Below are 27,748 nucleotides of genomic sequence, written 5' to 3'. Positions count from 1 at the left end.
ATTGTAATTTTTTGAGATAGGATATTTGAGTTTTCTTAAGCTGTAAACCATAATCAGCAATATTAAAATAATAAAAGGCTTGCAATATTTCAGTTGATTTGTAATGAATCCAGAATGGATGACATTTCTGTTTTTTTAATTGCATTACAGAAAATAAAGAACTTTATCACAATATTCTAATTTTCTGTTCCAGTCCTGTCTGTTTCCTCTCTGGTTGTTGTTCCATCTGTGACGTCATCACTGCTGTTTTTACTGGTTTACGTCGGCGGCTGCGTATGGAATCCTCACACAGCTGAAACACGAGTCGATAAAACTCAGAGCACATGGTTCTGCTGGGATAGAGTTGCTGGAATTAGTTCTGCTGGAATTAGGAGCTGGAATCATTACCGGCAGCTGGACTGAGGGAAAAGGACTGAGGGAGCAGGAGAAGCTGCTGCTGGTCGGGGAACCAACAACCCAGGACAGAAAAGAAGTGAGGATTTACTGAAGGACGTCAGGTTGGACTCATGTTGGATCCACCGCTGGCTGGAAACCAGGACCAGGACTAGCCTTTGATTTGATTTGATTTGATTTGATTTGATCTGAAGATTTTATTTTGAAAGAGAATACAAATATATTTATATATATATGTGTACAGCTCTCTGTCAGACCTCATGGATCCACCAACCTGCTCGAAACGGAATAAGAATGAAATAAACACTTCGCTAGTCGTTAACAGGGACTAGCGCTGTGGCCTGAACCTGGACCAGGACCAGGACTGGACCAGGACGAGAAAACTGGACCAGGACTAGCATCCAGCCTCTGGGGACCCGTCTGCAGGACCTGTGGGTCTGGATCCATGGACTCTGTGGACCCGTCTGCAGGGGGATCTAGGGTCTGGATCTAGGGACGGTGTGGGGATGAGGGTGACGTACTCCAGCAAGGTGGCCAGAACCTGGACCAGGACTAGCTGTTAGCAGAAACCTTTACCGGGACTAGCCGATTCTCCAGCCTCTCTGGACCCATAGGTCAGGATCCAGGTTCTCCCGTAGGTCTGGGTCCCGGTCCTGCGTGAACATGACAGTAACCTACTCCAGTAAAGTCGCTAACGCTACCTTCCTCAGCTTCCACCGGCTGCTGCTGCGCTGGAGAGGAAGCATCTACAAGCTGCTGTACCGCGAGTTCCTGCTGTTCGCGCTGCTGTACTGCCTGCTCAGCGTCGTCTACAGGTAGGTTAGGGTTAGGCTAGGCTAGGCTAGGCTAGGCTAGGCTAGGTTAGTAGCATCTACAAGCTGCTGTACCGCGAGTTCCTGCTGTTCGCGCTGCTGTACTGCCTGCTCAGCGTCGTCTACAGGTAGGTTAGGGTTATGCTAGGCTAGGCTAGGCTAGGTTAGCAGCATCTACAAGCTGCTGTACCGCGAGTTCCTGCTGTACTGCCTGCTCAGCGTCGTCTACAGGTACGGTTAGGGTCAGGGTTAGGGTTAGGGTTAAGTCTAGGGTTAGGGTTAGGGTTCGGTTTGTGATTACGGCCCCCTGAGGGGAACCAATACGCTTCTGCCTCCTACGCTCGTTAGCGGTTCCAGAGATTCCTGAAGGTAGTGTTGCACTCTCGCTCGTACATCCAGTAGAGATCCGTATGCACTAAAGTACTTTGTCAGTAGCGTATGGTGCGAAACCTCTGAGAGTTTCAGAGTTTTTGGGTTAGTGTAAGGGTTAGGGTTAAGGGTTAGGTTTAAGGTTGGGGGGTTAGGGTTAGATTAGGGTTAGGGTTTGAGTTCCGTATGCACTAAAGTACTTTGTCAGTGGCGTATGGTGTGATACCTCTGCGTTAGTCTCAGAGTTTTGTTGTGAGATGTGCTGTATGGTGTATCAACGTAACTGGGTAGCCCTTTATGAGTGCAGTCGGATTATGGAGGATCCGGTCTCTTCGTATGTGGCTAGTGGGTGCACTTTGAGAGGATAGTTGTGAGTTTAGGGTTAGGGTTAGGGTTAGGGTTAGGGTTTGTGGTCACGGCCCCCTGCAGAAGGGGGGGGGGTGTTGATAGTTTGGGGAGGAGAGATTGAGGTGAGGGGGGTTTTTTTTGGAGAGGTTTAGGCTTTTTTGGTCTGGGTTAGGGTTAGAATTTATGGTATAGCTTAAGGTTGGGTTTATGGTTTAGTTTTATGTTTAGGATTTGGGCTAAGGGTTAGGTTAAGTGCTAGGGTTAGGGTTAAGGGTTAAGGTTTGGTTTGGGGGTTCGGGTTAGGGTTAGGGTTCAGGGTTAAGGTTAGGTTAAGGTTAGGTTGGACAGATGGATGGATGGACTGGTGCTACACCTGCTGTCTGTTTCCATGACGACTCGTCCTCCGTCTCCAGGCTGGTTCTCTCTGAAGACCAGAAGAGGCTGTTTGAGAAACTGTCCATCTACTGCGACCGATACGCCGAGCAGATCCCCGTCACCTTCGTGCTCGGTACGTTCAGCTCAACCGTCTGCTTTTTACTACTTTTATTTCTGCAGGTTTCACGCTTTTGTTCACATTAATTGGTCCAAACTCAATTATGATCCCTGGTTTTATTAATAACCCTCCACATAACACTCCAATAGAGTCGTTTTACATGGATCACAATCTCCACTGCCAATCCAGTGATATCGAAATGAAAAAAAACCTTTAGTGATGTCACAGGGGGCGTGTCATCTCTGGGCGTATCCAAGTGCTGAACATCTAACCTCCAGACTGAAGCTCATGTGGATTATTATTAGTTGCAGTTCATGGACTGGCATGCATGTTGCATGTTGAACTCTGATGGGGGTTGGGGTTGGTGGTTTGGGGTTAGGTCTAAGGTTAGGGTTAGGGTTAGAGGTTAGGCATTAGGGTTGGGGTTAGATGTTAGGGGTACGGCTATGGCTAAGTGTTGGGGTTGGTGGTTTGGGGTTTGGGGTTAGAGAATAGGGTTAGGGGTTAAGGGTTGGGGTTAGAGATTAGATTTAAGGTTAAGGTTAGGGCTAGGGTTATGGCAAGGGTTAGGGTCAGGGTTAGAGGTTAGGGGTTATGGTTAGGGTTTGTAGTTAGAGGTTAGAGGTTAGGGTTAAAGGTTGGGGTTAACTCTCCACATCTGGAGAGTTCATATTCTTATTTCGTTTATTTCGGCATGTTTATATAGACACATTTCATCTCCAGAACATTATACATTGCATACTCAGCACATGACGAAAAGGGTACGGGAGAAGCTGACGCTTATCAAAGTCCCGCCCCGTTCTATGTAAGATTCATGATCACATCAACAACAGAATTCAGTAAGATACATAGTTTACCACATAGCAATTTGTCTAATTTCATCCTTCACAGTCCAGATAGCATGTATGTTTGTACACGTGTCCAGTCCACTCATCCTGATCACCGTTCCTGTGATTTACTACTGTGTCCACTGTTCAGTTATTTTTATGTCCAAGTCTCTTTTTGCATGCAATCCAATTTGCAATGGAGGTGCGTGTGTCAATGCAGATTTTGATTAGTTGCTGTCCTCTGGCTCTCTATATAAAGCATTACATCTATGATTGCTTGTATGATTGATGTAATCAATATGATTGATTGACAGCCGGCTCAGCCAATGGCTGGCCGTTATCATTTCCTCAGTTCTGTAGATGTGTCAGTGGGGGTCTAATAGACAAAGCTAACTTTGACGTGCGGCAGTCGTGTCTCTAAAGCAGCATGGCTGTACGATGAAAAGATGCTTCAAAACCAAAATCAAAATCCATGGATCACATGACATAATGCTGCGTCCATGATTGTGTTGGGGAGGCAGTAGCTCAGGTGGTAGAGCGGGTCGTCCAATGATCAGAAGGTCGGTGGTTCGAATCCCGCTCTGTCCCAGTTTGCTGTCGTAGTGTCCTTGGGCAAGACACCTTACCCACCTTGCCCCGTGTGAATGTGTATGAATGTTGGTGGTGGTCGGAGGAGCCGTTTGGCGCGATGTGGCAGCCACGCTTCTGTCAGTCTGTCAGCTGTGGCTACAAACGTAGCAGCTGTGGCTACTAATGTAGCAGCTGTGGCTACAAACGTAGCTACCACCATTACATTACAAGTTAAATTCATTATTATTATTATTATCATTGTATATAGTCTATTGGCGTATGCCATACGGACATGTATTCATGGGCTGATCCGGGATTGGAGTTTAGAGAACCGTCTGCAACCCAACTCTTGTGCTTTTGTGTTGGAGACGTTCATAAAAATGAAAGTATGGTGCTACTGTTTCCTTTCTGGAGGTTACAGAGAAATAAACGGCAGGATGGATGGATGGAGGGATGGATTCAATTCAATTCAATTTTATTTATATAGCGACTAATACAACAGATGTCTCTAGACGCTTTACAGAGATCCAGAACATAAACATGAACATAAACCCCCGAGCAGTTATTACATAAACAATGGCAGGTAAAAACTCCCATAGTGGGAGAAAAACCTTAAGCCAAACAGTGGCAAGAAAAACTCCCCTTTAGGAGGAAGGCGAAAGCAGCAACAGGATGATCAGGGGATGGGGGGGGGGGGACCGGGACCGCAGGCCAGAACGCAGCTCCCGAGGCTCCGGCCTGCAAACATGCACAAATGAGAAAAAAAGGGTGGCCGGAACAAGAAACTACAGGAACGATGGACAAAAATGATAGATATGAGAGATTATGAGATACTAAACACTAACTATAGGCTTTACTGAACAGAATGGATGGAGGGATGGAGGGATGGAGGGATGGAGGGATGGAGGGATGGAGGGATGGAGGGATGGAGGGATGGAGGGATGGAGGGCAGATGGGTTTTCTGTTGCCTCATTAGCAGCTGCTAATGGGAGTTGGATCAATAACGAGCAGAAACACTAAAAGCAGGACGAGCTGCTGATCTTCACCCAGATTCAACAGATTCACCCAGTTTCACCCAGTTTCATCCACATTCACTCAGTCACCAGTTTCATCCTGGAACAGCAGTGAAAAAACATCTAAAACCAGTAGAATCGTGTTCAGCATCAATGAAAAACCTCAGATCAACTACAGATATGTTTGTCATCTATCTAACAAAATAAAATAAAATAATAAGAATAAACATATGAGTAATCCTAAGTAGCACCGATTGATTGATCAGCATCTCTGATCATCATCATTGATTCTATTCAATTCAATTCAACAAATTTTTTTCTATATAGCGTCTATGTCAACAGAAGTTTCTAGTTTCTAGGATGTTTCCAGAGACCAGAACACAACTGTCATGACTAGCTGTGTAGCCTAACCTCACTGGACATCCGGGGTTTCTCATCGGTTCTTCTCAACTGGACTTCAAAAACTAAATCACTTCATCTATTCAATCACCTGTTCAGTTCAAAGAACCTTTATTTACCTGGATTTGTTCACTTAGCTCCAGGTACGAACGGTGGTGAAAACACCTGAGATGGAGATTCAAAGATCTGGATGTTATTCAGCAGAACCTGAAGCTGCTAACGAGCTTTGAAGCGTTTCAGAATCCCTTTAGGTTCTGGAGCTGAACCTGAACCAGGAAATTAATCTTCACTGGTTTCCTGTTGTTGGTTCTTCCATCCAGACCTCTTACCCCTAACCCTAACCCTGACCCCTGGCCCCTGACCTCTGACCCTGACATTTGACCCCTGACCCTAACTGTCTCATATGTGAAGGAAGATCAACTGTCTTCAGGAACAGGAAGTCCAGATGTCTGGATGTCTGATTCCTGAGGAACTGCAGTCATTGGTTCCTGGGGAACTGCAGTCATTGGTTCCTGGGGAACTGCAGTCATGTCTGCTTCTGTTTCCTATTGTTCCAGGTTTCTACGTGACTCTGGTGGTGAATCGCTGGTGGAACCAGTTTGTGAACCTTCCCTGGACCGACAGACTCATGTTCCACATCTCCAGGTACAATCACCTCTAACCGCTAACCACTAACCACTAACCTCTAACCGCTAACCCTTCCTCTCCAGGTACAAACACCGCCCTCTCAGTCGCTCATTTTATTTCATTTTATTTGTTATTTATGTTTTAATTGTGTCTTGCCGCTTTTAATGTTGATGTAAAACACTTTGAATTACATTGTGTTGAATTGTGCTCTACAAATAAACTTGCCTTGCCTTGCCTTGCCTTGCCTTGCCTTGCCTTGCCTTGCCTTGCCTTGCCTTGCCTTGCCTTGCTAACCTTTCCTCCACCAGACCTCATCTCTGGTCAGAGGTTTAGAGGTTTTTCAGTCAGCAGGGAAAGCAAGACAAATGTCTATTTCTGATGTTTACATGGTAAATTAGTTCTGGCTTAGTCAGACTTTTATAGGTCAATGGAAGTAAAGGTGCAAGGGCCTGCATGGCAGTACCATGACTAAAGTCAACAATGGCATGGTGAGGGGATTCAGGGGTGTCAATAGTGAATGTACGGTGTATAGACCCAAAAAAAGCTAGATGTTCCTCTAATTCTTAGTCAATTTTAGTGCAAGTCAACCCAGATATCACCACTGCATCTGGGACTTTGATGGACTCTTGCATCACAATTTCCATGTTTTCAATCCCTTAACAGTATATCAATAACAATGATCAATAACCTTCACACAGCTCCTGGCTGGCTCGCCAATTTTATGTAGCACAAATAACCAATATAACCAGGCTACCATCAAGTGTTCGGCTAGTAAAGTCTCGACTCAAGGAACTGATTGAAGGACAATGAAACACTGAGACCAAGGTTAGAATTTAACTGCAGTATATTGTTAAAATAATTAAACAAACATTACAAAAAGGACACAACATTTCAAATACTAGTATTTAGAGTTGTCAAATAAGTAGTGCACTTTTAATTCAGTTCTCCACCACAGTCAAAGTCAGTCAAGCCAAGTCTGGCGGCTGGTGATAAAAATTTTTGGGGGGCCGCATTGGCGAGTGGGGATTACAAAACAACTATAAACTCTACTTGAACATACATTTTTTGGTTATTTTTTATTACATATCACTACATATTCTACATATACATGTAGCATATTTTACATAAACATATTTTAAATTTTTCAAGTAACAAAATGAACAATTTTTCAGATTTTCTAAGTCATTATATAAAAATATTGACAGATATTGTCTGAAAAATGGTTCAAATATGTTATTTTGTGATTTTGTGACTTTGATTGACAGCTCATGAATCAATCAGATTGATGAAGAATGACAGAAAACACACTGATTGGCCACAGAGGAGAATCTTTGAGTAACCAATTAGAGACCAGCATGAAGTCACATGGAAGAAAAGTTTAAGAACATACAATACACACTCATTTGGCCATTGAAACCTATGTATTTCAGTCTGCACAAAAAACAACTCTGAATCAACCCAGTATGGGATGGGAAGGCTTGAAAAATTAAGTCAGACACATTTTATGAGTGCACAGATGTGATAATTACTTTTTATTACGTAATTTATGTGTACTGTGTCTATATATATTTTTTTTCCCCCCCTGTAATTTTAATGGGGGCGGCGCCCTAGCGCCCCCTATTAACAAGCCGCCACTGGTCCATGAGTCTTATCTGGGTGACCCATGAACGGTTGGTGTTGATGTTGACCATTAACCGTCCACTTCCTGTCCCTAACATTCCACTTCCTGTCCCCAGCTGTGTCCAGGGGAAAGACCAATAACAATCCACTTCCTGTCCCTAACAGTCCACTTCCTGTCCCCAGCTGTGTCCAGGGGAAAGACCAATAACAATCCACTTCCTGTCCCTAACAATCCACTTCCTGTCCCTAACAGTCCACTTCCTGTCCCCAGCTGTGTCCAGGGGAAAGACGAACATGGCCGCCTCCTGCGGCGGACGCTGATGCGCTACGTGAACCTGACGTCGCTGCTCATCTTCCGCTCCGTTAGCACCGCCGTCTGCAAACGGTTCCCAACCATCGACCACGTGGTGGAGGCAGGTGAGCTAGCGGTTAGCAACCAGTCGCTGCTAACCAGTGGTTAGGATTACCACTGACTAGTAGATACTGCAGGAGCTCAGAACAATCATGGTCCGACATTAGTTTCCACAAACAGAACAAAAACGATGTTTACTGGAGGAGTTTCTTTTGAATCTCCTTCCCAGGAGGTTTCTGAAGCTGTTTGGTTTTGGCGTCACCAGCTGAAATCACGTCATCATGTTTTTGTTCTGTTTTGACTAATAAGATCCTTGAGAGACGGATACAGATCCATGTATGAGGTGGAGTTCCAGCTCTGCTTCCTCCTCTAACTGGTTTATGCATTAGCAACATTAGCAACATTAGGATGTGGCTCATTAGCAGCTAATTAGAGGACGACTGGGAGCAGCAGGACAAATATCTGTGTGTGGTTTTGGTTCCTACAGCAGAAATGTCTGTTAGAGCAGAACCTGCTGCAGATACGATGATTCCTGTCTCCGGAGAAAAAGACGAGCAAAAGAAGAAATGCAGAACTAACGGAAGAGAATCAGGGCAGGAGAAAAATAAAAATAATATTTTAGAGGAGGATGATTTTTTTTTTTATTATGCACTTGTGTGTTGAGAGAAAAGACGAAATTTTGACTTTATTTACGAAATTTCGACTTTGAAATTGTATTTCAACATTAATCTCGATGTTTCGACTTTTTTCTCAACATTTTGACTTTTTTCTCGAAGTGCACAATAAAAACAAATCTTCCCTTCTCAGATATTTTTTCTCCTGCATGGCCCTGATTTTCTTCCGTTGTTTCCACCCTCCATGTTCTGGATTCTTCATATTTAAGCTCTTGTGTCTTATAAAATCCTGCTCAGCAGTTTGTTTCTGTTTGTTTTGTCAATAAATCATGTTTTTCTGGACCTCCTGCCTCCATCGTCCGGGTCCTGCCCGACCCTAACCCTGACCTGGGCATGAATTAAGACTTTATTTTAGAGGTAAATGTTCATCCAGGCCTGAGTCTCCAGGGTGTGAACGGTGTAAGACTTTATTTTAGAGGTAATATCGATCTCCAGGGAGTGAACGGTGTCTCCTCCTCCAGGCTTCATGACTCCGGAGGAGAGGAAAGTGTTTGAGAACATCCGCTCTCCTCACCTGAAGTACTGGATCCCCGTGGTTTGGTTCTGCAACCTGGCGTCCAAAGCCCGGCAGGAGGGACGGATCCGGGACAGCATCGACCTGCAGAACATGCTCAACGTAAGTGACAGCATCGTCCTGCAGAACATGCTCAACGTAAGTGACAGCATCGTCCTGCAGAACATGCTCAACGTAAGTGACAGCATCAGAACCAGAACCATAACCGTTAGTATCCGGGACAGCATCGACCTGCAGAACATGCTCAACGTAAGTGACAGCATCGTCCTGCAGAACAACGTAAGTATCCGGGACAGCATCCACCTGCAGAACCATCAAAGTTAGTATAAAAATGTCGACTTTTCTTTCTCAAAACGTCGCTTTATTTCTCAAAAGTTTGACTTTTTTATCAAAATTTCGATTTTTCTAAAATTTCGACTTTTTTTCTCAAAATTAGGACTTTTTCTCGAATTTTTTATCAAAATTTCAACTTTTTTCTAGACTTTTTTCTCAAAATTTTGACTTCTTTCCTAAAGTTTCGCTTTATTTCTCAAGATTTCGACTTTTTTCTCTAAATTTTGACTTTTTTATCAAAATTTCGACTTTTCTCAAAGTTTCGACTTTTTTATCAAAATTACGACTTTTTCTTGACTTTTTTCTCAAAATTTCGACTTTTTCTCAATATTTCGACTTTTTCTCAATATTTTGACTTTTTTCTCAAAATTTCGACTTTTTTCTCTAAATTTTAACTTTTTTATCAAAATTACAACTTTTTCTCGACTTTTTTCTCAAAATTTCGACTTTTTCTCAATATTTCGACTTTTTCTCAATATTTTGACTTTTTTCTCAAAATTTCGACTTTTTTCTTGACTTTTTTCTCAAAGTTTGGCTTTATTTCTCAAAATTTCGACTTTTTCTTGACTTTTTTCTCAAAATTTCGACTTTTTCTCAATATTTTGACTTTTTTCTCAAAATTTCGACTTTTTTCTCAGAATTTCGACTTTTTTCTTGACTTTTTTCTCAAAGTTTGGCTTTATTTCTCAATATTTCGACTTTTTCTCAATATTTTGACTTTTTTCTCAAAATTTCGACTTTTTTCTCAGAATTTCGACTTTTTTCTTGACTTTTTTATCAAAGTTTGGCTTTATTTCTCAAAATTTCGACTTTTTTCTCTAAATTTTGACTTTTTTATCAAAATTACGACTTTTTCTCAACTTTTTTCTCAAAATTACGACTTTTTCTCAACTTTTTTCTCAAAATTTTGACTTTTTTCTCGACATTTCGTCTTTTTCTCAAAATATCTCAAAATTTCTCAAAGCATCCACCTGCAGAACCATCACCGTAAGGATTCCTGGGAACATCCGGAGCTTTAAAGTCTTTTTTTTTTTTTTTTATGACAAAAGACAGCATCAGTATGTGTGTGTGTGTGTGTGTGTGTGTGTGTGTGTGTGTGTGTGTGTGTGCGTGCGTGCGTGCGTGCGTGCGTGCGTGCGTGCGTGCGTGCGTGCGTGCGTGCGTGCGTGCGTGCGTGCGTGCGTGCGTGCGTGCGTGCGTGCGTGCGTGCGTGCGTGCGTGCGTGCGTGCGTGCGTGCGTGCGTGCGTGCGTGCGTGCGTGCGTGCGTGCGTGCGTGCGTGCGTGCGTGTCGTGTCGTGTTTGAGTGTAAATAAGATGATGAAAATAGATTAAATTGAGAATATTAATTCGAGAGTGAACAAATAAATAATTATCATATAGAGTGGTGTAGCATGATATCATGTAAATATAGCATAAGAGCTTTAAAGTCTTTAACGTCAAAGCAGAAACAAACACGTGGTCTGAGACGGAATCTCAACAAAACAAACTTTTCTTTTTAAAAGCCGTGGTGTAGAAGGGTTAGGATCCGCTTCACTCACGTTAATAAATCTTTAGGTATATGAAAGCAGAATCAGCCCCGATACCGATACCAGTATCGGTATCGGGGCTGATTCTGGTTTTGGGGAATCCCTAGTTGGTACCAACTTCCTGTTTCCTGTCTCTCCTCAGGAGATGAACCTGTTCAGGACCTGGTGCGCTACGCTCTTCGGCTACGACTGGGTCGGCATCCCGCTGGTCTACACCCAGGTAAGACATGGACCTGGACCTGAACTGGTCTGGACCTGGACCTGGAACTGGACCTGGTCCTGGTCCTGGTCGAGGTCCAGGACCAGGTCTCTAACCCCCCTCTCTCCCAAGGTCGTGACTCTGGCCGTCTACACCTTCTTCTTTGCGTGTCTGATTGGTCGTCAGTTCCTGGACCCGGCCCAGGGCCACCCGGGCCACGACCTGGACCTGTACGTCCCGGTCTTCACGCTGCTGCAGTTCTTCTTCTACTCCGGCTGGTTGAAGGTACGAGTTCTTCTTCTACTCCGGCTGGTTGAAGGTACGAGTTCTTCTTCTACTCCGGCTGGTTGAAGGTACGAGGTTCTTCTTCTACTCTGTTCTTCAGCGAACAAAGGTTTTGATACCGCCCGACTTCCGGCCTACTCAAGGTCTGGAAAGTTTCCTACTAGCTTGCACTGTGACTGGAGATCGTTCAGCCGCCTTTACTGCTGTCGGTGTCGCAATCTGGACCACAAAGGGGCCGTCCCAACGGGGTGATGACCATGTCTTTCATTTCACCACTCAAATCAGGATCTGGTCACCTGGTTTCAGCAATTCCTGCTTAGGAGAGAGAGGAGAAAGCAGCAGCTCACAAGAACTTTGAACATCTTTTTCAGCAAACAATTCACTCATCCACATCGAGAGTGGATCTGCCTCTTCGGCTTTCTCTTGCCACGGTTCTCCTTCCCATAAAGGGAGCTGGAATGCACTACCCCAAAGGGTGTGACAAAAATGTTAAAGTAGGTATTGGAATACTTATATTTTGTGTACTATACCCTGCCTCCCTCCTGTTGAGACATGAGACTTCCCATGGCTCAATTTAGCCACCAGGGGGAACAGGTTTTTTGGAAGTACTGGTTTGTTTCAACTAGAAGTTGAGTTGGAGGTCAACAGGGATAGAGGTCTCGTTGTCATCATCTTCTTCTTCCTGACCTTTCCCTGGAAGGGTCAGGGCGGCCAGAGTCCTGGTTTTCTCCCCAGATAAGTGGTTCTCCCACTTCTTGACCTTTGCACCCTGGCAGGTCGGGGTCTGACTTAATGATTCTCTAGGGTTGGTTATCTCTATGTCTCTCAGTTCCTGTATGTCTGGTAGCATTCAGACCTGATCCTTGTGTCAGGGTTTGCCCCCCACTCCCCCCCTCCCGATCCCTGTGTCAGGTGGTGTTAGTCTGTCCTTGACGAGGCGTCCAGGGACATCAGTAGTACCTGGAAGAACCTGCTGGTATTATTAGACCTCAGCATTTGACACCGTTGAGCATTTCAAATATAGATAATTTTAACCTGCTGGTCGCTAATCACACGCATAACTTTTAGTGACGTAGTGATATTAAAATATCAGTACAGTATTCAGAGAAAATATACTGTTTGTGTATTTTGATTTGATGTGACCCGATGGTTGCTAGTGAGACTGATAATAATAATAATGTGGTTGCAGGTTGATGGTAATAATAATATAATAATATAAGAAGAATATGGTTTCAGGTAAATGGTAATAATAATATAATAATATGGGCCGCTAACCTTAGGATTATTCAGTACTGGATACGACAACTTTTGCACAGACTCATATCCGGCACTTTACAAACCTCATTGTACATTTCTGTCTATACTTTTTACCTATCCTAAGTTCCTAAGTCACATTTGTACAGACTCACCCGGCACTTTTAAACCTCATTTTGTACATTTCCGGTCTAAGTTTTATTTTACTGTTTATACTTTTTATTGTTTATACTTTCTATTGTTTATACATTTCATTTAATTTTATCTCGTACATATTGCTTTTATAATTGTATTGTGTTGCACCAATCACCATAACAAATTCCTCGTGTGAAAACTTGGCAATAAACCCTTTTCTGATTCTGATTCTGATTCTGACACAAAGACTTATCTTCATCCCCAATTTGGCTGCAGATGGAGGCTGCATCGCCCTCACTTTCGTCCCTTGCTCATTCCCACATTACAGGCCCTTTCTCCTCCTACACTAAAAATGTGTGTGTCAAATCAACATTGAAGATATGGAATCAATTTAGGAAACATTTTGGTTTTCAGGCAACTTCTTTCCCTGCTCCGGTAGCATCCAACCCGGCTTTTCTGCCATCCATAGCTGATAGCTCCTTTTCTACATGGGCTAACCTTGGCATTAAGAGGCTTAGAAACCTTTATGTGGACAACATATTTGCTTCATTTGAACAATTATCAAACAGATTTGGTCTCCCCAGACACCATCGATTCAGGTACTTTCAGCTACGCAGCTATGTTCGCAGTTTAGACCCCGATTTCCCACACTGCCTGAAAAAACACAGTTTGACACCTTTCTCAATCCACTTCCTGCTCTTAAAGGTACCCTAACAATAATTTATAGACAGATTTGCTCCTTACAAACTACCTCATTAAACGGCATTAAAGCTTCATGGGAGGAGGAGCTGGGTGAAGTTCTATCTGATGAAATATGGGAGGAGGAACTTAAAAAGGTGCACACTTCCTCTATCTGCGCCAGGCATGGCCTCATCCAATGTAAACTTATTCATAGGGCCCACTGGACCAGGATGAGACTAAGATTTATAAAGATGTGGACCCTAAATGTCTAAGATGTGCTCAGTCCCCTGCTAATCACCTAGATATGTTTTGGAGTTGCCCATCTTTAGCTGTTTTCTGGAAAGACATTTTTAACGCGCTGTCAGAAATATGTAATATCCATATAGAACTAGACCCCATTATTGCACTGTTTGGGGCAGTTTCAGCCACACCACAACTCTCCAGAGCAAGTAAGGACGTAATTGCCTTTTTCTCTTTATTAGCAAGACGTCTAAATTTACTAATGTGGAAATCTTCTGCAGCTCCTACTCACGTCTCCTGGATCAGATCTGTTTTACACTGTATAAAACTGGAAAAAATAAGATGCACGTTCATAAGGGGAAGGTGCCGTGTGATTTGGGTGGCAGCCGTGGGCGGGGGCCCCGGCGACCCAATCCCTGGACGACGACTCTGGCTTTAGGGACATGGAATGTCACCTCGCTGGGGGGGAAGGAGCCTGAGCTTGTGCGGGAGGCTGAGAGGTATCGACTAGAGATAGTCGGGCTCACCTCCACGCACAGCCTGGGCTCTGGAACCCAACTCCTTGAGAGAGGTTGGACTCTCTTCCACTCTGGAGTTGCCCATGGTGAGAGGCGGCGAGCTGGTGTGGGCTTGGTTATAGCTCCCCAGCTCAGCCGCCATGTGTTGGAGTTCTCCCCGCTGAACGTGACGGTCGCTTCCCTGCGCCTTCGGGTCGGGGATAGGTCTCTCACTGTCGTTTCGGCCTACGGGCCGAACGGCAGTGCAGAGTACCCGGCCTTCCTGGAGGCCCTGGGAGGGGTGCTGGAAAGTGCCCCAACTGGGGACTCCATCGTTCTGTTGGGGGACTTCAACGCTCACGTGGGCAATGACAGTGTTACCTGGAGAGGTGTGATTGGGAGGAACGGCCTCCCCGATCTGAACCCGAGCGGTGTTCTGTTATTGGACTTCTGTGCTAGCCACAGTCTGTCCATAACGAACACCATGTTCGAGCATAAGGGTGTCCATCAGTGCACGTGGCACCAGGACACCCTAGGCCGGAGGTCAATGATCGACTTTGTTGTCGTTTCATCTGACCTTCGGCCGTATGTCTTGGACACTCGGGTGAAGAGAGGGGCTGAGCTGTCAACTGATCACCACCTGGTGGTGAGTTGGATCCGCTGGCAGGGGAGGAAGCTGGTCAGACCTGGAAGACCCAAGCGTATCGTGAGGGTCTGCTGGGAACGTCTGGCAGATTCCCCTGTCAGGGGGGTCTTCAACTCCCACCTCCGGGAGAGCTTTGACCGGATTCCGAGGGAGGCCGGAGACATTGAGTCCGAATGGACCATGTTCTCCACTTCCATTGTTGACGCGGCCGTCCGTAGCTGCGGCCGTAAGGTCTCCGGCGCCTGTCGCGGCGGCAATCCCCGAACCCGGTGGTGGACACCGGAAGTAAGGGATGCTGTCAAGCTGAAGAAGGAGTCCTACCGAGCCTGGCTAGCTCGGCGGACTCCCGAGGCAGCTGACGGGTACCGGCAGGCCAAGCGGGCTGCGGCCCGGGCGGTCGCGGAAGCAAAAACTCGGGTCTGGGAAAAGTTCGGGGAGGCCATGGAGGAGGACTACCGGTCGGCCTCGAGGAAATTCTGGCAAACCATCCGGCGCCTCAGGAGGGGGAAGCAGTGCTCCGCCAACACTGTTTACAGTGGAGGAGGGGAGCTGTTGACCTCGACTGGGGACATCGTCGGGCGGTGGAAGGAATACTTCGAGGGTCTCCTCAATCCCGCTGACACGCCTTCCGTCGAGGAAGCAGAGACTGAGGATTCAGAGGTTGATTCATTCATCACCCAAGCTGAAGTCACTGAGGTAGTTCGGAAGCTCCTCAGTGGCAAGGCACCGGGGGTGGATGAGATCCGCCCTGAGTACCTCAAGTCTCTGGATGTTGCGGGGCTGTCGTGGCTGACACGCCTCTGCAGCATCGCGTGGCAGTCGGGGACAGTGCCTCTGGACTGGCAGACCGGGGTGGTGGTCCCTCTCTTCAAAAAGGGGGACCGGAGAGTGTGTTCCAACTACCGGGGAATCACACTCCTCAGCCTCCCGGGGAAAGTCTATTCCAGGGTGCTGGAGAGGAGAATTCGGCCGATAGTCGAACCTCGGATTCAAGAGGAACAATGCGGTTTTCGCCCTGGCCGTGGAACGCTGGACCAGCTCTACACCCTCCGCAGGGTGCTCGAGGGCGCATGGGAGTTTGCCCAACCAGTCCACATGTGTTTTGTGGACTTGGAGAAGGCTTTCGACCGTGTCCCACGTGGCATCCTGTGGGGGGTGCTCCGAGAGTATGGGGTCGGAGGCCCTCTGCTGAGGGCTGTACGGTCCCTGTATGACCGGAGCAGGAGTCTGGTTCGCATTGCCGGCAGTAAGTCAGACCTGTTCCCGGTGCGTGTTGGACTCCGGCAGGGCTGCCCTTTGTCACCGGTTCTGTTCATTATTTTTATGGACAGGATTTCTAGGCGCAGCCAGGGGCCGGAGGGGGTACGGTTCGGGAGCCACTTGATTTCATCTCTGCTTTTTGCAGATGATGTGGTCTTGTTGGCTCCCTCGAGCCAGGACCTTCAGCATGCACTGGGGCGGTTTGCAGCCGAGTGTGAAGCGGCTGGGATGAGAATCAGCACCTCTAAGTCTGAGGCCATGGTTCTCGACCGGAAAAAGGTGGCTTGCACCCTCCAGGTCGGGGGAGAGTTCCTGCCTCAGGTGGAGGAGTTTAAGTATCTTGGGGTCTTGTTCACGAGTGAGGGGAGAACGGAGCGCGAGATCGACAGGCGGATCGGTGCGGCGGCCGCAGTAATGCGGCCATTGTATCGGTCCGTCGTGGTGAAGAGGGAGCTGAGCCGAAAGGCAAAGCTCTCGGTTTACCGGTCGATCTACGTTCCCACCCTCACCTATGGTCATGAACTCTGGGTCATGACCGAAAGAACGGGATCCCGGATACAAGCGGCCGAAATGAGTTTCCTCCGCAGGGTGGCGGGGCGCTCCCTTAGAGATAGGGTGAGGAGCTCCGTCACCCGGGAGGAGCTCGGAGTAGAGCCGCTGCTCCTCCACATCGAGAGGAGCCAGCTGAGGTGGCTCGGGCACCTGTATAGGATGCCCCCTGGACGCCTCCCTCGTGAGGTGTTCCAGGCATGTCCCACCGGGAGGAGGCCCCGAGGAAGACCCAGGACACGCTGGAGTGACTATGTCACTCGGCTGGCCTGGGAACGCCTTGGAGTCCCCCCGGAAGAGCTGGAGGAAGTGTCCGGGGAGAGGGAAGTCTGGGGATCCCTGCTCCGACTGCTGCCCCCGCGACCCGGACTCGGATAATGCGGTGGACAATGGATGGATGGATGGATGGATGGAAATCTTCTGCAGCTCCTACTCACGTCTCCTGGATCAGATCTGTTTTACACTGTATAAAACTGGAAAAAATAAGATGCACGTTGAATGGATGTACAGACAAATTCTACGCTACATGGGCCCCTTTTTTCTCTTATATTAAGAAGCTTGATTTCCCTGCGGTTCCATAGTAATGTTATTTCTCCTAATTGTGTGCGGATATTTTTATTTTCTATATTTAGTATCTTATTTTTTTTATTTACATATGTATATGTTTTACTTGTTTTCACTCTGCCGGATGGATGTGACGATTAGATAGTCTAGTAAGCATCATGGTGTGCGCCTATATGGCGAATAGTCTGGTTAGGAGGACTCCACTGTATTATCTGGTCGAACTGTAGGTGTTTTAGTCAAGGCGTATTGTTGATGTTTCTTTTTTTGTTTGTGTGTGTGTTTTCTTTGTTTTGTTTTTTTTTAGGACTGTTTTTGTTAATGTCCTTTACTTAGCATTATAATTCATTTGTGCCTTTATACTGTCAATGTTTGTTGTGCCAAAAATTCAAATAAAAAAAAGATTAAAAAATAATAATAATAATAATATAATAATATAATAATAATAATATTGTTACAGGTAGCGGAGCAGCTGATCAACCCGTTTGGAGAAGACGATGACGACTTTGAGGCGAATTGGATCATCGACAGGAATCTGCAGGTCCGTCAGTAAAACGTCCAAACGTCATTGTGAGAGTACGGGTCGACCTATAACTTCCTGTCCACTTCCTGTCCCCTTCCTGTCCACTTCCTGTCCAGGTGTCCCTGCTAGCGGTGGACGAGATGCACATGAGTCTTCCCGTCATCACCAAGGACATTTACTGGAACGACCAGGACGCGCGGCCGCCGTACACGCTAGCAGCTGCTGATTACTGCATCCCCTCCTTCCTGGGCTCCACCACGGACATGGGGTTAGCTAACCGCTACACCTGAACCACACACCTGGGGGGGCGGGGCCTCAGACTAGCTCTGCATTATTTGCAGGACCTGATAGTGCCTTATGTTCCTGGCAGAGCTCTCCGCTCTCAGAGTGCAGGTTTACTCGTAGTTCCTAGAGTATCTAAATGTAGATTTGGAGGGCGGGCGTTCTGCTATCAGGCACCATTACTATGGAACCAACTTCCAATCTGGGTTAAGGAGGCTGACACCACCTCCACCTTTAAAACTAAACTTAAAACCTTTCTGTTTAGTAAAGCCTATAGTTAGTGTTTAGTAAACCTCTAGCTGGTGTTGGTAAATCTCTAGGTAGTGTAAACTCTAGTGTGTTAGAGTCAGTAGTCATAGTTGCAGCTATAGAACAAGACTATAATAGTTAGTCTCTAATATAGCTTGGTGGTAGATATGCTGCTATAGGCTTATGCTGCAGGGGGGACCGACATGATCCAAAACGTACGAAAAAACGTACGAAAAAACGTACGAAAAAATATACGAAAAAACGTACGAAAAAAAACGTACGAAAAAACGTACAAAAAAAACCGTACAAAAAACGTACGAAAAGACGTACGAAAAAAAATGTACGAAAAAACGTACGAAAAAACGCACGAAAAAAAAACGTACGAAAAAAACGTACGAAAAAACGTCTGAAAAAAACGTACGAAAAAAACCGTACGAAAAAACGTACGGAAAAATGTACGAAAAAATATACGAAAAAACGTACAAAAAAACGTACAAAAAAACGTCTGAAAAAAAACGTATGAAAAAACGTACAAAAAAAACGTACGAAAAAACGTACGAAAAAACGTAAAAAAAAACGTACGAAAAAACGTACGAAAAGAACATACGAAAAAAAATTTACGAAAAAACGTACGAAAAAAAACGTACGAAAAAACGTACGAAAAAATGAACGAAAAAACGTACGGAAAAAAAAAGCATAAAAAAACCTACGGAAAAAAATACGAAAAAAAAGTACGGAAAAAACGTACAAAAAAACGTACGAAAAAACGTACGGAAAAAAAAACGTACGAAAAAACGTACAAAAAGAACGTACGAAAAAACGTACGAAAAAACGTACAAAAAGAACATACGAAAAAAAACGTATGAAAAAACGTACGAAAGAAACATATGAAAAAAAACGTACAAAAAAACGCATACTATCAGGCACCATTACTATGGAACCAACTTCCAATCTGGGTTAAGGAGGCTGACACCACCTCCACCTTTAAAACTAAACTTAAAACCTTTCTGTTTAGTAAAGCCTATAGTTAGTGTTTAGTAAACCTCTAGCTGGTGTTGGTAAATCTCTAGGTAGTGTAAACTCTAGTGTGTTAGAGTCAGTAGTCATAGTTGCAGCTATAGAACAAGACTATAATAGTTAGTCTCAAATATAGCTTGGTGGTAGATATGCTGCTATAGGCCTATGCTGCAGGGGGGACCGACATGATCCGCTGGGCGGTGCCTCTCACCCTTCTTCTCCTCTCCTTTTCCCTGCCTCTCTTCTCCATTTCCATTTTTATTTATTATAAATATCTCATAGCTATCGTTTTTGTCCATCGTTCCTGTAGTTTCTTGTGCTGGCCCCCCTTTTCTCTCTTTTGTGCATGTTTGCAGGCCGGAGCCTCAGGAGCTGCGTTCTGGCCTGCGGTCCCGCCCCCCCCCCCCATACCCGGTCATCCCGTTGCTGCTTCCACCTGCCTAAATGTCAGTGGAGGCGTATGGGCGTGGTTAGACAAGTGGGCGTGGTTAGATATGTGGGCGTGGCTACCTCAGCTCCAGTGTTATTGTCTCTTCCTTGACGATAGTGTTTTATTATTCCTCGTATTTCCATCAGAAGTTAAACTCTTTTCCTTGACAATAGTGTTTTATTATTCACGTTATTTTAGTTAAAGATAAAGTTAAACTCTCTCCTCTCTTCCAGACTCTCTGAAATCCTCCAGCCCGGAGATGCTGACGTTGGTGACGGTAACCCACGGCAACCGGACCACGTTTTAACTCGACGACAAGCGTCGGTAAAGCTAAACTTTATCCTCATGTTTTTGGTCGTTGTTGGCAGGAAAGCAGGTTGTTACAAAGCTTTATTAAACTGGGGGATAATAAATATAGTAAATAATAAAGAAAAACCTCCTGGAAGCGTAAAAAGGAGATATTTTCAAAGTGCAGGTTTTGCAGGTACCAGGAAATGGTACCAGGAAATGGTACCAGGAAATGACGTGGTTTCCGTTTCTCCAGGTTCTGGGTCGGGTCCGGCGGCTGCTCAGCGTCCAGGAACCTCCAGATCTGGGTCATCCCCGACCCGCGTTCAAACGCCACAGCAGCGACGCCACCGGGACCTTCGCCCCGGACTTCAGGAACCAGAACCAGAACCAGCACTTCAGGTACCAGAACCAGAACCAGAACCAGCACTTCAGGAACCAGAACCAGAACCAGCACTTCAGGTACCAGAACCAGAACCAGAACCAGCACTTCAGGTACCAGAACCAGAACTTCAGGTACCAGAACCAGAACCAGAACCAGCACTTCAGGTACCAGAACCAGAACTTCAGGTACCAGAACCAGAACCAGAACCAGAACTTCAGGTACCAGAACCAGAACCAGAACCAGAACTTCAGGTACCAGAACCAGAACCAGAACCAGAACCAGAACCAGCACTTCAGGTACCAGAACCAGAACCAGAACCAGAACCAGCACTTCAGGTACCAGAACCAGAACCAGAACCAGAACTTCAGGTACCAGAACCTGAACCAGAACCAGAACCAGAACCAGCACTTCAGGAACCAGAACCAGAACCAGAACCAGAACCAGAACCAGAACCAGAACCAGCACTTCAGGTACCAGAACCAGCACTTCAGGTACCAGAACCAGAACCAGAACCAGAACCAGAACCAGAACCAGAACCAGAACCAGAACCAGCACTTCAGGTACCAGAACCAGAACCAGAACCAGAACCAGCACTTCAGGTACCAGAACCAGAACCAGCACTTCAGGTACCAGAACCAGAACCAGAACTAGCACTTCAGGTACCAGAACCAGAACCAGAACTAGCACTTCAGGTACCAGAACCAGAACCAGAACCAGAACCAGAACTTCAGGTACCAGAACCAGAACCAGCACTTCAGGTACCAGAACCAGAACCAGAACCAGCTGGACCTGAACCAGCAACCTCAGCCTCAGAGTTTATTCACAAATAATTTAAAAACACAAATACAGATAACAATCAATTGAGTTTGTAAAGCATTCTGTTTGGAGTTCTCTTTGAGTTTCTGTGTAGTTTGGTTGGGATTGTCCTGGTAGTTTGTTTTTCTGCCAGTTTCATTTGTTCGACTCATTATCTGCAAACATTTGTTAAAGGGATCTAACCTTTGTTAAAAATGAATTTGTTTTTATTGAATCCTCTACGTGTGCTTCCGTCTCAGAGCTGGACCAGAACATATTGGGGGCTCGTCCGGGACGCTACTGTAGCTTATGCAACTATAAATTACACAGATACATATAATAACCTTATTACCTAAAAAAAACCCTGAGATGCTCAGATTTCCTAGATACAAAGATATTGTTGTAATAATAATACATCAGGTTTTGGTACATAAACATTCACAGATAGTTTTAGAGTTACACATAATTTGAGAATTAGACATACCGTATTGTCCTGAATATAAGACGGTGTTTTTTACATTGAAATCAGACTGAAAAAGTGCGGGTCGTCTTACATTTGGGGTATAGACGTTATACCCATTTACAACGCTAGATGGCGCCTTTATCTTTAAAGCGAATGCTGAACTAAACTCCCCAGGCCAAAGGAAACCCTGTCACGATGAAGAAAAATAAAAAATAGTATAAGAAAGAAAAGAGAAGAAAATAAGAGAAGAGATAACAGAAAGTGGAGAAACGTAGTGACAATCTGGAGAAAAGTGGGTGGAAGTTCGGCAGGTGAACCGGCAGCTGAGGAGAAGTTATGATATAAACTTCAACATGATGGTTTAATGAGGCAAAATAACAGGCTTTTTCTCTTGAATATATTGTTATAATCATTTGTTTCAGATGTATTGTAATTATTTTCTGTCTAAAAATTGAATTTGGTCTTCAAAAAGTCTTTCTTCAAACTTGAGTCTTGAAAAAGAGGGGGTCGTCTTATAATCGGGGTCGTCTTATATTCGGGACAATACGGTAATTTAATAAGAAGATAAATTATTTAATAACACTCTCCTCCTCCCAGGGTCAGAGCGGTTCCCCCGGAGATGGCCACGCCCACCCACGTGACCGTGGCCCCGCCCACCCACGTGGCCGTGGCCCCGCCCCCCTCCCTGGACACCTTGTCCACCCTGAGGGAGGACAGCAGCGCTCCACCGTCCCCCGACAGCTGCTCCTCCATCGTTTTCCCCCAGCTGGTCGTCAGCCCGCCGTTGCTAGGCGACGCCGCTCCCAGCATGCACCACAACGGCCTGAATCCGGCGGCCAATCACGACGCTCCGCACCTGGAAACAAGGTGACGCTCCATTCCTGCTTCAAGTTTAGGTGAAATCCTGCAATCTGATTGGTTGTTAACTGTGGTGTAATGATCTGATTGGTTGTTAACTGTGGTATAATGATCTGATTGGTTGTTAACTGTGGTATAATGATCTGATTGGTTGTTAACTGTGGTATAATGATCTGATTGGTTGTTAACTGTGGTATAAAGATGGGAAGGTTTAGGGGAGTCCCTTGTTTACATTCCACCAGGGAGATTGTGACTGGAGCGATCGGCCAAACCGCCCTGTCAAGGCCAGATTATAGAATCAACAATTATATTGCAAACAGACAGACTCAGTAATTTTCCGTCTGCCTTCAGTCCCTGGTTCATCAATGGCGACTCCAAACAGACCAATTTGTGATCAATTCCCGCCAAGCCGAGCTTCCAACTTCTCCAAGGTCTTATCCATCTTACCAATGAGCTCAAAGACGCCGCCAGCCTGAGATTCTGTTCAAGAATCACATCCAGCTTACGGCTTTGCTCCCCCAGCGTTAAAGTCTGAGTGTTGATCACCTTGCTTGATCCTTCAGCCACGTCCGGCAGCTCTGAAAGAGCCAGAACAGCTGTCGACGACTTACGCGTTTGTCGGTAGACCAGGAATCCCCCCCCTCCGATCAAGAGAAATCCTGCTATCATAAATCCAATTATGAAGCATCTTCAACGTCCTCGACAGACAGAATCACCAAACACAACGGTTTCCAATGTTTCCAAGAATCCATTGTGTATCCAGCAAAACATGTCCCATGGGGGCAGGAGGGCTCCCTTACCCCCTGACTTCTGATTGTGCTGAGAGACCAGTTAATCAATTCATGATTGTAGAGTTTGGGAGGAGTGAAAAGAAGAGACTCTGAAGACGAGACAAACAAAAGCAGTAGCAGGACAGATAGGGAGGGAGAGGAGCAGAGAAGCGTCCGCCTTCGTCGAGAGCCGGAAGAAGAATGATCCTCAGCTGATATAATGAGCGTATACCACGGCCTGATCTGGTTGTTGTTTGTGTTTCAGGCCCGGTTCCGGCTCCAGCTGCTGCTCTCCGACCCAGCTGGGACCTAAACAGTTCCGCTGGCTGCCCCCGGACCTGAGACCGGACCTGAGGCCGGACCTGAGACCGGACCTGAGACCGGGCCGCCCCAGGGGCCGCCAGTTCTCGCTGCAGTTCTCCCGGCAGAACTCCCAGGCGTCGGTACGGAGCCTGCCGAGCCCGAAGGCTCTGGGCCGCCGGAGACGAGTTCTGGGCCGGCTCGGGTCCCGGCGGTCGCCCGGGCCCACGCCCGACACCCTGAACCTGCCGGAACCGGACTACACCCAGGACCAGGACCAGGACTCCGACCAGGACTTCCAGGGAACCGCGGGCAGCGAGGACGAGCGGAGGGAAGGTCGTGACCTCAGCGAAGGTCGTGACCTCAGCGAAGGTCGTGACCTCAGCGAAGGTCGCGACCTCAGCGAAGGTCGTGACCTCAGCGAGGACGATGACGCTAGGTCCTTAAGTTCGGAGAAGAAATAACTGGACCAGAGACCAGAACCCGCGTCCACCACGGCTGCGTTCGGGGGTCAGAACCGGTCTGGACCAGTCTGGACCAGTCTGGACCGGATCCCTGCAGGGGAATCCTGCTGGGTCTGGGTCCTCGTGTAAAAGAGTGCGTGGATTTCCACGTGAATCCGTGTGTGTAATTTTTGCGTACACAAAAGAAATTCAGACGTTCAAAACTGCGTTCGCCCAAATCCACGTCACGATCAGCGTGGATTTGAGCCTAAATGTATGTGTGTCCTTTTCGAGCCTTGTGGTCCATAGAGTCGGTGTTCGCCTCCGGTTTCTGTAGCGGTAACAGGTGGTAACCATGGTAACCGTGGTAACCACCCCCAGGATAGGACGCTAGTCTATCGCTGGATACTTTCCCTAGCAAAGCTAGGTTACCCATCATGCACCTGGGTGACGTGAGGAAAGCCCAGAGTAAAACATCTTTCCCAAGGATAAGCACAAAGTGACGCCAGTGCCGGGAATCGAACCCACGACCTTCGGATCATGAGCCCAAAGCCCCAAACACTAGGACACACTAGGACACACTAGGACACACTAGGACACTCTAGGACACACTAGGACACTCTAGGACACACTAGGAGCACTTAAAACACTCCGCCCTGTCTCCTCCCTCAAATACATACATTTGAATATGATGATGAAGATAATTATCCATTAAAAACTGCTCATCTTAACAAGGAACTTGCAAAAACAAGTAAAACAAATTAAAATTAAAGCTAACAAGCAGCGATGAACGGGACCTCGCGCATGCAATTCTCACCAATTATGGTCAAGGACTCAATACCGAGTCCGATGACACCACCCACGACTCTCTATTTCAAACCATTCAAAAGTTATGGCAGAATCACATATTGACCAATCAGCTACTAGTATCAATTCCTGTTTTAGCGTTGAAGTTAGACGCGGCGCCACGGCCATGCCATTTCATGAAAACTCACGATTTTGATAACTTTTCACGGTTAACGTCTTTTGTGGAACGGACAATCCTGCTAGGAGGAGTTCATTAAAGTACCACACGTGAAAATAGCATAAATTGCACCAAAATGACACGATTAATTGAAAATGGCTGACTTCCTGTTGGGTTTGGGCCATGACTTCCTGTTGGGTTTGGGCCATGGCTCCAAGAGACTTTTCTTTTAGTTGTGACATGATACAGGTGTGTACCGATTTTCGTGCATGTACGTCAAACCGTATTATGGGGCTTGAGGAACAAAGTTTTCAAGGGGGCGCTGTTGAGCCGTTAGGCCACGCCCTTTTTTGACACTATTAGAATACGTAATTTTTCGCCACATGGGACGTGCGTTCCAAGTTTCATAACTTTTCGAGTAAGTTATGCGCCTCAAAAACGCAATTGTTTTCGGATAAAAGAATAATAATAATCTTTCCGATTTCAATAGGGCTTCACACAAGCCTTGCTGCTGCTCGGTCCCTAAAAACATCGGCTGTGAACTGGAGACAGTTCTGTCAGAAGTTGAGGCATGGAAGAAATAATTTATTTGGGGGAATTTCTTCTGATTTAAGCTGCATTGCATTATGGGTAATGCTGTTCTTTGCTTGGTGTTGCGTTCCCTGAAGAGTTTTGGTTTTAATTATGATTGTAAGGGTTTGTGAATGTTTATGGGCAGCGTTAGTGCATCATTACACTCTGCTTTTCTTGTTTGTATTTTAAGAACCAACACTAGAACTTAAGTTGGTGGATGAAAAACGGCTCCTCGTTCTGCTTTATTGTCACGCGTATTATATACTGACGGATTAAGACCAATGCACACGTTTATTGAGTCCTACAAGTGGATGTCGGCACTTCTGTCCCAGACCCTCCACCACCGTGCTTCACAGCGCTGATGAGTGTGTTTCCTCCAACAGGGGGGGAAGTCCGTCCCTCCACCTCCTCCGGTTCCCCTGGCCGGGGGGGTGCACGGGCGGGCGCGGCGGCGGGGTGGCACCATTCCCAGGTGTCTATGTCTTATGTTGTCAGTATGAATGGGGGGATGTTGGACCATTTCCCCCTCCGTCTGGGGGCTCCGGCGGCGCCGGGGGCGCCCGTGGAGGTACGGTGGGGTCCTGGCCCGGCTCGGAGGGCCGGCCCCCGTCTACTGGATGGCCGGTGGGGGAGCGTGGGCGTCTTTCCAGGGCCGGCTCCGCTGGTCCTGCCTCCTTGCTTCGGCCTCTGCTCCCCCTCCTTCCCCCCCTACACGATTCATACGCACATAGGCGAAGGGGCGGGGGGTCCGGGTCGTGGGGGGTTCTGAAGGGGCGGGGGGTCCGGGTCGTGGGGGGTTCTGAAGGGGCGGGGGGTCCGGGTCTTGGGGGGCATTGTCCCGCGTGGCCCGGCACTCCCCGCCTCACAGTTTTAACAGCAAAGTAGACACTGCACATTCAACACTTAATAAATACATTTAACAAGGATACTCAGTTCTGGAGGGGGGGGGATCATTGTCAGCATGATACCCTGAACTCCCCCTCCCTGTTTTTATTGCATTAATTACAAAAAAAGAGAATAATCTCTGATTGCAAAACCCTGAAGTCCAGGTCGACAGGAAGAGTCTGATACATGTGGATTCTCCAAGACCTCAGCTGATGTCGCTCCATCGTGGCGTTGTGTTAAGACAAAAAAGAGACCTGCTTTTACTGATTAACCTGTAGACGCTAAAGGTGCTACGACCTCAAAGCTGCTGTTATTTGTTCTTGGCTTTATGTTGAATAAATATGGCATGAAGTAAAAAGACTGTTGTTGTTGTTGTTTATCTCCGCGCCGACCTCCTAAACCATAGACATGTATCCGTATCCGCCCCATCCAGCGCTGAGCCGTACGTCAACGTCGCCGCCATATTGGATGTTCAAGACTGCGCTGTAAACTGATACAAGTAAATGGACTTATTTTCATAAAGCGTCTTTCTACAAAGAAATGTACGTTTTACGTCTCATTTATTCATTCACACACGCACTAATATACTTGGGAAACAGTTAGACACCAAATATAATATATTTAACTTTCTCAGATGGCAAAAATAAGAACTTTATTGATCCCACATAGGAGTAATTAATGTTATATCTACAGCTATAGAGAACAAGGTAGTGCCGAAAAACAATATTTATCCCCCCTCACAAAAATAAGAAAAATAGAGAAACATATTTTGTCATCAACAAAACATATTTTACATTTTTCAAATAACAAAACATATTTGAACCATTTTTATAAATTTTATATTTTAATAAAATAACTGAAAAAATCAGAAAAAAGTTTCAAATATGTTATTTTGTTACTTGAAAATTTTAAAATATGTTTATGTAAAATATGCTTTGTTGAAGATAAAATATGTTTCTCTACTTTTCTTATTTTTGTGAGGGGGATACATGTCGTTGCGTGTGCGGAGGCCGAAGCCAGGAGGCAGGACCAGCGGAGCCGGCCCTGGAACGACGCCCACGCTCCCCCACCGGCCATCCAGTGGACGGGGGCCGGCCCTCTGAGCCGGGCCAGGGCCCCACCGTACGGGCGCCCCCGGCGCCGCCGGAGCCCCCAGACAGAGGGGGAAATGGTCCAGCAGGAAAACCGGAGACGCCCTAGCCACAGCCCCCCGCCCGAGCCCCCCCCCAGCCACCCCCCCCGTGCCATGAGGTAACCCCCCCATAGGCCCCCAAGGCACCCACCGGCCAGGGACAGGGCCCCACGGCCCCCCCCACCGCCCCCCAGGGGCCACCAGAGGCCCGCG

General features: G+C 46.5%; 1 protein-coding gene across 1 annotated transcript; it reads left to right on the top strand.

Annotated features, from left to right (window-relative positions):
- Positions 1-419: 419 nt before the first annotated feature.
- Positions 420-26,244, top strand: LOC133423985 (bestrophin-3-like). Its single transcript, XM_061714337.1, has 13 exons — positions 420-1,208; positions 2,336-2,430; positions 5,782-5,869; positions 7,743-7,888; positions 8,959-9,113; positions 11,014-11,091; positions 11,203-11,355; positions 17,639-17,719; positions 17,818-17,969; positions 19,913-20,003; positions 20,224-20,429; positions 22,208-22,477; positions 23,504-26,244. Exons 1-13 carry the CDS (start codon positions 1,057-1,059, stop codon positions 24,000-24,002), a joined length of 2,166 nt encoding a protein of 721 aa, XP_061570321.1. The 5' UTR covers positions 420-1,056; the 3' UTR covers positions 24,003-26,244.
- Positions 26,245-27,748: the final 1,504 nt, after the last annotated feature.

The sequence above is a fragment of the Cololabis saira genome, chromosome 23, assembly GCF_033807715.1.
Source record: "Cololabis saira isolate AMF1-May2022 chromosome 23, fColSai1.1, whole genome shotgun sequence".
Taxonomy (NCBI): domain Eukaryota; kingdom Metazoa; phylum Chordata; class Actinopteri; order Beloniformes; family Belonidae; genus Cololabis; species Cololabis saira.
The sequence above is the reverse complement of the archived record's forward strand: the minus strand, read 5'-3'. Positions and strand labels throughout refer to the sequence as shown.